The 11,084-nt window shown below is 51.3% G+C and overlaps 1 protein-coding gene across 1 annotated transcript in view; it reads right to left on the minus strand.

The window, feature by feature from the left end:
- The window catches only part of MAOB (monoamine oxidase B), a 118,447-nt gene extending 109,921 nt beyond the window's left edge, over positions 1 to 8,526 (minus strand). The window contains exon 1 of the mRNA XM_026513335.4: positions 8,383 to 8,526. Within this exon, the coding sequence (XP_026369120.2) occupies positions 8,383 to 8,428 (46 nt within the window). The 5' untranslated portion in view covers positions 8,429 to 8,526. The remainder of the gene's footprint in view (positions 1 to 8,382) is intronic.
- Positions 8,527 to 11,084: the final 2,558 nt, after the last annotated feature.

Consider the following 11,084-nt stretch of genomic DNA (forward strand, 5'->3'; position numbering starts at 1 on the left):
TTTACCTTCTACCCAGCACCATTCGGTCAGGTTCTTGTGCTGACTGGACTTGCTCGTAAAGTGGGGAGTTCATCCCCCAGGACAGTAATTTTTTTCAAAAGAAGAGGCTATGAGGTCTGGGATTAGCCCTTCGGCCTTTCTTGGTCTGCTTTTCCTGGGACAGAAAACCAGGTGTTCTCCCCAGGAGGTGAAACTTCATTCAAATGCTTCCATCTTCAGTCAACAATGATTCTATTAAAGCAAACATTTTTTTTAGCTTGTAAGAAATTGATGGGATTTGGATGTTCCTAATCAGAAAGGAATTTTATACCATGAATGCCTCCTCTTTTAAGGGAAATAACTACTTTTATGCAGGGACATTACTAAAAAGCTAGCCTTAACAAACCTGAGGCTCTTCCAAATTGGCAATGCTGCACGTTTAACCTGAGCAAACCTCCAAAGCATTCGGGGGCGCCTGGGTGGCTCAGTTGGTTAAGCGTCTGCCTTCGGCTCGAGTCATGATCCCACAGTCTTGGGATCGAGCCCCGCATAAGGCTCCCTGCTCAGCAGGGAGTCTGCTTCTCCCTCTGCTCCTCCCCCTTCCCCTGCTCCTGCTCTCTCTCTCTCTCTCTCTCATGCGTGCACACAGGTGTGCATTCTCCCTCAAATAAAATAAAATCTTTTAAAAAATCTCCAAAGCATTCTGCTATGGGGAAAAGACACTCATTCTGAACACAGCCTCTCAATCTGACTCATTTTGGGACTTAGAAGAGTATTTGATCTTGTACGTGTCCAGGATCCCCTCAGTTAATACTGCCCATTGACTGGGACGCCAGGATGGCTCACTTGGTTAAGCATCTGACTCTTCATTTCAACTCAGATAGTGATCTCAGGGTCCTGGGATCGAGCCCCGAGTCGGGCTCTACGTTCAGCACAGAGTCTGCTAGAGACTGTTTCCCTCTCCCTCTTCTCCTCCTCTGCTCATGTTCTCTCTCTCTCTAAAATAAATAAATAAAATTTCTTTAAAAAAATACTGCCCGTTGCCTTGTAAAAATGGTACCATTAACATTGACCATTCCAGGGGTTAGTCCCAGGGCCATCACTCCACTTTATAAACAAGGATCTGGAGGCTGGGGAAGTAGGTAAAGAATCCAAGGTACAGAGTTAGGGACAGAGGGAGGATCTGAACCTACACTCTAGGCCCCCGGAGTCCTTGTGTTTAAATTCTGGGTTATCCTGCTTCCTCGAGAAGGTGAAAGTTTCGCTCCATTTTTCTATAGGTTTCTAGCTGTGGAGCATACTTTCTCTGGGTCCAAAGCCTGGGAGGATCCATGCTCCTGATCAAGGGATTCTAACAATGTGATTTCATTTCTGGGAGCTCGAGAGGGCAGGGTTCCTTGCTAAACACCAGAGATGGGGACATAAACTACACGAAGTCCCAGATTTTGAGCAGCCTATGGTCAGATGAGGGTTCACGGATGCTTAAACAAGTCAGTGAAATTAAAACCGGCAGGACTGTCAGTAAAATAGTCATCAAATCCAAAGATGAACCTGGTTAGTGGTAGTTCTGATACAGGGCACCTGCAACGGTACACATTTCACTTGTCCCAGGTGCTGACTGATATCTACCATTATACGGTGGTCTTGTCATCTGTAATAATTTAATAGTCACTAATCTTTTTTTAAAATTTTTTGAGAGAGAGAGAGAGAGAGCACGAGCGGGGGGGGGGGGGAGGAGGTGTTGGCCAGAGGGAGAGGGAGAGAGAGAATCTTAAGCAGGCTCCACACTGAGCACTGAGTTCAACAAGGGGCTCGATCTCACGACCCCAAGATCATGACCTGAGCCAAAATCAAGAGTCAGATGCTTAATCGACTGAACCACCCAGGCGCCCCAGTGGTCACTAATTTTAAATGTTATTCAAACTGTAAAAGTTCTAATTCCATATTCCTCAGTCAAGCGCCTAGGCGTATATAGTGTGAATCTTGACAGGAATAAAGACATGTACTAACATATTCGATTTTGGTGAAAACGTACTTGTTGTCATTATGGATATCTAGAGAAATAATAGTTGGCCTGAAACATTTTACGAACTTTTACTGTGTCAAAGGAACATGGAAGTGCGACTTCGGTCCAAGATGTTAGAGAAGTAAGTTAAAACTAAATGATCTCTTCATGTTCATAGGATAAATTGGACCAGAGAGGCCAGCTGTGTATTTACTGTCAAAAATGAAAGGGGCGCCTGGGGCGCTCAGTCAATGAAGCGTCTACCTTGGGCTCAAGTCATGATCCCAGGGTTCTGGGATCGAGCCCCGCATCGGACTCCCTGCTCGGCGGGGAGCCTGCTTCTCCCTCTGCCTGCCGCTCTCCCTGCTTGTGTTCTCTCTCTCGCTGTCAAATAAATAAATAAAATCTTCCAAAAAAAAAAATGCAGGACTCGCTAACGCAGCTGATTTTCAGTTACAAGCTGTAGTGTTTTAAAACCACTTTTGATGACATACGTTATCGGCCGCATTACTAAAATGCTCTCAACGTGTGTGTCTTTGCAGCCACGGGAGTGTGAACGAACGATGTCGAAACACATTCCAAGTTGGGGTTGCAGGGGAAGTGGCCTGCTCTGATAACGGGCGAAGGTTGACAGACTGGAACTAGCTTGCTCCCGCAAGGACATTTTCACCGGCAGCAGAAGAAATCAAACAAGGAAACAAATACCAAGTTGAGCAACAGTGGGGTGATCCGAACATCAGCGTCTGCTGGGCACTGAATGCATGGGACGTGTTCATTCTAGAAACGTGTTCTGCCATCGGCATTTCTCACGCATTTCTGTCTTACGTATGTTTTCGAAGTAATTAAGAGTTTAAGCTTTTTCTTCAAACTGTGCTGCTGGCTCTCTTATATCATCAGTGTGAGTAAATCACATACAAGCCAAGCAAGCGGGGCTGGGAGGCAGCATCCCCGGACGGGATCACAGTCCACGAAACTGTGTGCGTGCGTGTGTGTGTGTGTGTAACTGCACACCCCGCCACTAACCATTTCCTCGGCCCGAAGTCTGACAGTGGAGCCAGAGGGCACGCTGCCACTGGAGCTCCATCTGTGGTCAGTGGGCCATTTGTCAGTGTGATGAGCTAATAGCCAGTGTCTACTGTGTGCGTGCCAGATGCCAAGCCCTTGGCGTGCGTTTTCTCTTTTCATCCTCTCCACCACTTTGCGAAGCGGAGGCCGTGCTCATCCCCACCTTCTGGGTGAGACAACGAAGACGCGGGAAGGTTCCGGATGTCTCTCAAGGTGGCACAGCTAATTCGTGGTGCAACCAGGGTAGACGACAGGCTCTTCCCTGAGGCTCTCTCACTGCCCTGTAGGACAGGGGGGGCCTAGACCTCAACACCCCGCCAGAAGCCAAGAAGTTGCTGCCACGGATAATGGCCAAGCCGAGCCTGGAACCTGGAGGCTACGGAAGGCTTTCGGAATCGTGCCTCTCGTGGCCCCCTGGCTCTGCCCACGTGGCCTGCCAGGCAGGCCCCTCCCACCGAGGTGCCCCAGGTACTAGAATCAGGCAGAAGGGACAAGGCTTTTGGCGTTCTTAACCGTCACAGAGCTGCTGGGAAAAGTCAAGCTCCTAACGCCTTGCCCGGCATTGTGGACGGCACCCGAAATGCTAACTCTTTGTTATTATTTATTATTAATAAGCAATTAATCCTGTTGCAGGAATTAATAGTATTTGCATGTATTATTCATACACTTGTGATTATAAGGAAGACAGGAGTCAGGCGGCTGGAATGAGGCCCTGGTCAGAATCTGAGCACTCGGGTTGGGGTGCTGCTGATACCCCGATCTGGGGCTGATGAATACAGTGAGTCTCAGAGCCCCAGGGGAGCCTGAGCTCTGGAAGCCCCACGCGGGAGGGAGAACAGGAATGGGGAGAGCTAGGAGGGGGCTGGAATCCAGCAGGTCCCTACTGATGCCGGCCTCTATCCTTCGCATCCTGTTGCCACCTTATAAATGTCGCACAGCAGGGAAAATGATTAGTGGGTGAAGAGGAGGAAGTGATTGCGCAGAAATGCCTGCTTCTCCTCCCACAGGCTGCAAAATCCTAGCCGCTAAACAAGGATGTATTTTCCAAAAGGCATAAGCTGAAGCTGTAATGACCAGCAGGTACATTCCCTCGAATCCTAGCAACCACCCCCTCATGCCGATAGAGGCATTAGGAGTCTCGCGTAGAAGATGAGGCTGCAGAAGGGGGGGGGTGATGAAACTTTTATGGTGACGCAGTAAGGAAGGGAAGGAAATGGGATCCATAATGAGTCTGTTTGACCTTAAGTATCCATTGTTTTCACATTGCCATACTGGCTCTCTCTGCAGCCTCTCTTTGACCGGGATTGACAGATTTCCAAGCACTTTGATATCATTATTATTTTTCAGAACATTCAGGTACGTTCTAGGAGCCCAGCGATGCCCTCCAGCTTTCTTCATCAAAGATGAAGATGAAGTTTTGCCATGAAGACACAGACCACATCTGCCTATTGCGTCCCTCATGATCCCTCATGGGCCGTCTCTGACAGCCCCTGCCCAGGCCGGGCCCACCAGCCTGCAGCAGCCTCCCTCTCCTGGCCCACACAGATCACCTGCCAGGCTGGCTCGGACCGTCGCAGGCGCTCAGCCCAGTGCCCACCAACCTCTGATGACTGACCCTCTTCTCTCCAGCCTGGCAAAAACGTCCTCTTGTGTGCTTCGAATTTCCCTTTCTTTTAGCTTTTGTTTTGAGGATTGAGCAAGAGCCATTCCAGAAGTGCAAAAGATAGTTTCCATGGTTTCACCCACCCAAACACTGAAACCGAGACACAAGACAAGAAACAATATGCCACTCTCCAGCTCCATGTGGGAAATGCTGTTACTCTGTCAAAACTCCAGAGATCACCTGTTCCTCAGGCGGAAGAGATTTCAGGAGGTCTGCATTTCTAGGCCGCACGCGTTTCCTAAGAAGCTATTCCACAACCGCCCCGGAATGTCGCAAACATCAAACAAGAAAGTTGTATATTAACCAGCTGTATGTCCTATACATCTGTGTTTATCCTAAAGGGAGCGATTAAAATTTGCTGACGGCTTGAAAAACTCTCAGAGAGCTAGCAGAAGGTCCCAAGTTTAATAATTAACACATCTTAAAAGCCAGACTCAAATTCAGGCCCTCCTAAATGTACACCATTGTGGCGGTCACCTACTAATTCTAGAATTCCGATTTGACCCCTTCTCCCGCCCTCCCTTCGTGTGATTTTGCGGGAAATGCAAAAGGGTTTGGTAGTCGGCGGATGTGAGTTTCAGATCCCATCAATTGCTACTCGCTCCCATCAATTGCTACTTGGTCCGTGTGAAGTTAAAGGTCACCTCCCTGGGTTCCAGGGGCTCACAGCCCTAGTGGAGGGGAAAGTGAACCACCACAAACTCCTGGAAGAGAACCAGGAGGCAGGGGAGACTAAAACAGAGGCATGTAATCCAATCTTGGGGGATTCGGGAGGGCAGTCCTGGGAGGTGATATCTCAGCCAGGGTGTGAGGTTGACTAAGTGTCTTTCAAGCATCTGCTTCCTCCTCAAACTAGAGAATGACGGACACACCTTTCTCCCCTCCACACGCCGCTTCCAGCCTGTCCTGGGCTTCCTCTCTTCTCTTTCTTGGTTTCGTTCATTTCATTTGCTTCGGTGGCTTCAGCTAAAATTTCGCCGCCGCCCATATCTGTGACCCCAACTTCTTCCCTGCATTTCCATCTGCTAGACATCTCTCCCCCGTGTCCTCCGACTCTCTGTGCTCCAAACTTCTCCCAAACCTTCTCTTCGCCCTTCACGTCCCTCTTCTTGCCAATACCATCACCATATCCCTGTCACTTGACACGTGTCACTCTGTGAATGAAAAATCCTCAGGAGTCATTCATTGACCACACAAAGAACTAAACCTGTTGGGGATGATGTACAAGCCTCCCCACAATTCATCCCACCAGACCCCGCCCCCCAACTCTCCGCCCTGAAGTTCTCGAGGTTTCCTAAGCGTGCTACCGTGTTCTTTGACCTTTGTGATTTTATATCAGCTGTTCCTTAGCTCCAAATGCTTTCTACATCTAGTCTCCTGCTGAACTCCTATTCATCCTTTAAGACCTGCTTCAAATGTCACCTCCTCTGTGAAGTCTGCCCAGATTTTTCTCAGGCAGAGTTTGACATTCTCTCCAATCACCTTCCCTGGGACTTTGCGCAGGCACCATTTAAAGCATCTTATCCGAGGTCATGAGTATTCATTGTACAGGACTCTGTCTCCCACATTAGCTTGTGAACGCCCCCGGGGCAACATCCCTGTATAATTCACTTTTTATTCCCTTCGGGGATAGGATGTGAAACAGGAAGTAAATGGTCACTGCTTGAATGAACAATGAATTAATGAAGGGATTCCTCTTGTGGGACATACCACTTTCAACACTGTATTGTCTTTGTTTGGGTATCTCATCTCCCTTCCTGGACGCACAAAGCTTCCAGGGCAAAAGCAGGGTGATCCACTCTTGCGATGAGCCTGTAATCTAGCTCTGACCAATTGTTGTTGCCCTCAAGCAGCAGATAAAGCAACTGAGTTAAGGTCTTGGAACCCTGCTTTCTTGGTGTTGAGAACGGTGCCCATTCTGTGTACCGTTCTTGAGAAAAAGCAAATCTCTTCACCTGTTCCCTCTTTGAGAGTTTGAGGCTGAATACAGAGGTTCACCACTGCTTGTAAAAATAGCCAAACCCTTGTCTACCCTTCCTGAGTGAGTCCAGCATGACTAATCTGAGAGATCTTGAAGGTCTGCATTATGAATCAGAAAGGGCAAAATAAGGGGGGGGGAGATAGAGAAATCTGAATCCATTAGACTTGGGGCAAAAACAAGACTTTGGGGGCCTGGCAAGAGAACCTTCAGCTTCTGTAAGATGGGATGCCAGGCAAGGCAGCGTCGAGAGGCACTGAGCAATATTTTCTAAAGCACCTATGTAGATATGCTTTAAAGTCCAAGTTCCGATCGGAGAAAAGATGTCGAAAATACTGAAAGGAAACAGAATCCATATAGCCTTGACCCACCTAAGCACGCCGTTGTGTCTATGCATCCGTGTACCTGCCGCACCAACAGACAGCGTGGCATGAATGAGCTCAGGAGGGCCCCACAGACAGAGGGGGTAGCCTGAGATCTGACCCAGAGGTGAGGAGGGCTAGAGCGGCGGGAGCAGCACAGGACCAGGATCAGTACCCAACATCCAAGGCCTTGGTTTACTCACCAGGTACAGCAGAGTCAGGGCACCTCTATCCTGCCTACTCCCGGGGAGCAAGGACCAACGCTGCTCCTGAGACCTGGTCAGGGCAGGCGTTGGCCAACACATCCATGGTTTGGGGAGGTGTCCTAATTACTTCGCAGGCACCAGGAGACCCTGGGATTTGGGCCAAAGCATCCCCAGGGGTCTTGAGGCTGTTCTGGGAGCATTGCTTAGTCCCACTAACCCCATCCCACATGGTCTGCCCTCCTCAGAGGGTGAGTTTCCCCACTGACCCCCATCCCTCCCTCTGGCTTCTGTCTTTGTGCCCTGTTGCGTCCCTGTGCCTGAGAGGGTGGTCTCTGTCCCCAACCCTGCCCATATAGGCTAGGCCAGAGAGTCAAGTTTCTCCATTCCAGCCCCGTTGGTCTTGTTCACCCAGATTGTCCACCCTGCTCTAAGGAAGCGGGGGTGGTGAGAGAAGAAGAGCTATTTGCCCAAAAGGCCCAGCTCGGCTGCCCCAGGGACACCCGTAACAATCACAGAAACACAAAAGAGGCAGACTCAGGACGGTTTTTGACAATCGATCTCCCCAGGGTCCAACCCCTGCTTTCAGAAGCAGGAGCTATTCAAGGTTGTTTTCCCGCTACCAGAACTGTAACACGTCGTGGTGCGCGCCGGCTTCCAGCAAGGGCGCACAGTGTCCGGGTCAGGTTGGAGCAAAGGACTGACCTTTGCTTGGAAAAAGTGACGGACCTTGGTGTCACCCCCGAATAGAAACCTCTCGCCGGCCAACCCCCTTTCTCCTCGCCTCGAAAACTCCCCCAAGCGCAGGCCTGGCAGCCCTCGGAGGGAGAAGCTCAAAGCCTGGCTCCAGCCCTTCCACTGACTTTCAGCCACCCCCCCCCCCCCCCCGCTTCTGTCCAGGACCGCACCGAATCCTGCCCGCGAGGGAGGCTCGGTGCGCGGCGCCCGGGACCCGCGAGATCCACGCCAGGGCGCGGAGAGTCTCGGGGCCCCCCGGGGCCAGCCGGCGCCCCACGGCCCTCGGCCCTGGACCGTCCCGTCCGCCGCCCGCGCCACCCACCCCCGACCTCCGGGCGGCCACCTGTCCGGGCGCCGGAGGAGGAAGGAGGGCCGCCGCCGCGACTGACCTGAGATGCCGCCCCCCACCACGACCACGTCGCATTTGCGGCTCATGGCGCTCGCCCGGCTCCGGGCCTCCCCGGTGCCCGCTGCTCGGCAGTCTGGGTCTCGGCCCCCGCCCGCCGCGCTGCTGCCCCCGCGCACTAGCGCCGCCGCTCAGCCGCTATATCGCCCGCCCCGGGCCCCGCCGCCGAGCCCCGCCCCCGCCCGCAGCTCCGCCGCCCAGACCTGGGGAGGGCGGGAGCCGGGGGCGGGGAGATCACCTGGGGCCTGCACTGGGGGCGGGGGGGGTGGCGGGGGGTGGCGGGGGGTGGGCCTCCCGGGTGGCCTCAGCCCTCGGCCTCCTGCACAGTCTTTGTTTTAGTTCGCTATCGAGCTTGGCGGGGGGGGGGGCGTCTGGAAGGGTGGCGCGTTGGGGTGGCTTCCTCCAGCCCCCCAATTACTCCCCCAAACAGAGCAATACAAATAATAGGCACCTCGTTAAACGCTTTGCATGCATGATTCCGGTTAAGCCTTCCAACAACCCATTTTACAGATGAGGAGAGCGAGATAAAAGTAGTGAGGGGCGAAGGCAAGATAAAAAAAAAAAAAAAAGCCAGAAAGAAAAAAATAAAAGGCGGGGTAGTTCTGAGACCCACTTTGATCCACCGCACAGTATGGTCACTACCTTGGGATATACTTGGGAGGGATTCCCGGCACCTCTCATCCTCCTTCCAGATACCCACCTTCTCCCCAGCCCCCAACCCTCCCCTCGTGCCCGCGATGAGCTCAGCAGAAGTGAAGCCGCGAGCACAGTTATTTGTGGCCCTGGGATGTGGGTCTGGGGACTTTGGCTTTGCCAAACACAGAAGTGATTCGCCAATATTACAGGTGTTTAAGCTGAAGTGGCCCAAGTAGAGCAGAGGTGTATTTCTTCAGGGGACTCGGAGAGCCACGTTTCCAAAAGTGGGAAGAAACCATGTAGGGTGGCTTTTCAAGAAATAATTGTGTGAAGTGCTTCTCTTCACGGTAGGGGAGCTGTGGGACTGGTGGGGGCGCAGGGTGCTGGCTCCAGGTGTGGTGAACTGTTCGAAGCAAACCTCCACCTCATCCCACCCCAGTCTGTGTATCCACCTGCTACCGAAGCTTCTGCGGCCCTCAGACCGGAAGAGGGTTTGGGCATGGTGTGTGACTGAGAAGTCAGCTGTGGCAGAAGTCTTGGTCCAGAGCCCCTGACCTATCTCAAGGTGGTCCTAAGGAGAAGGGGTTTGGTCGTTAGACAAGCATTGATGGAGTACCTGCCTGGGCCTGGGGGCAGAGGTGACCATGAGCAGACCTGCCCCTGCCTTCTGCCCTCTTGGGGCTCACACTCCATCAGGAAAGTCATGCAGGAAGGGTAAGCCCAAGTGCGACTCTGAATATTGCTCTGGAACAGGTAGCAGGGCTAGATAGCCTAGCCTAGGCAATCAAGGAGGACTTCCAGGAGGCAATGACTCTTTTTGCTGGGACTTGAAGGATGAACATGGGTGAATCCAACTATTGAGGCAGGTTCGAGACCGGAGCGTCGGGAGGACTGGGCACAGCCCAGTGTCTGAAGCCCATCTTCGACCACCTTTAGGACTTATTACACATACCGCAGAAGTAATGGTGAATAATAAGGAAGGAACGGTGAAAAATTAACAACGAATAAAAGGTTAGGAAGCGCCATGGAATTTTGCGTGTGTTTGGGTCTTCTTTTCCCAAGTAGCTAATAAAGTCCTGCCGAAAGGAAGATTTTATGTCCTCCTTTATTCATCCGTCCGAGAATGATTTATTGAGCACCAACTCTGTGTCAGGGGCTGAGCTCATCACCGGAGGTACGCCCTTAGAAATAAGAAATGTTGCTCATCCTTCAAAAGACAAACATGAAACCGGACAATTTTAATGAACCCAGTCCTGTTGCAATGGAATTGAGCTCAACACCTCAACCCGAGCAGCACACAGGAGCGCCGCCGGCCCCAAGCAGTGTTTATTTGCCTTTCCAACTTGATGATATCCATGTTTCGTCAATTAAAAGGAACTTACTTTCCTTTCATTTTTTTTATTAGAAGACTGCCAAAGAGATAAAATGTCCTTATTAGCGGATATTTCAGTGAGCCTCTTACGATGCCACAGGAGGTTTCAATAAAGAAGCAGGCTGTGCAGAACAGAGTTCACCAGATATTATCTGCCTTGTACATTTCACTGATTTTGAACCCTGCAAGTTTGACAGGGGTTAGAAAATTTGTTTAAAATGAGATCTAGAGCTTATGGGTTTCTTTTCCCCAACTTCTTTGTTACTCTTTTTAAAAACATGCACCCAGGGATCAGATGATGGCAGTCAGGACAGCTCTTTGACAGTGTCTAATTGCAATTTTAACAGTTGTTAAATGGTATAGGGCCTCTGGGTCCGCCCAGTGAGGTAGCCATCATCAGCTTGGATCCTAACCTGAGAGCGTCCAAATCCCCTCCTTGGGGGCAACGAGAAGGCAAGAGGCGGCCTTTCCAAAGGCCAAGACCTTGCTTTGGGCCTTGAGGACTTGTTCGGAGGGGAAATGCATCCTCAAGCAGCCCAAGAGTTAGGGGGCACCCAGCTTCGACTGAAGTCAGAGCCCTTCACTAGACATTGCGCTAGAAGCTAGAGAGCCAATTCAAGGTTTAAGATGTCAAAGGAAGGACCTGTCCCAGGACCAGGGGATCGGTCAGGAACTGG

This window comes from Ursus arctos, chromosome X (assembly GCF_023065955.2).
Source record: "Ursus arctos isolate Adak ecotype North America chromosome X, UrsArc2.0, whole genome shotgun sequence".
NCBI lineage: Eukaryota > Metazoa > Chordata > Mammalia > Carnivora > Ursidae > Ursus > Ursus arctos.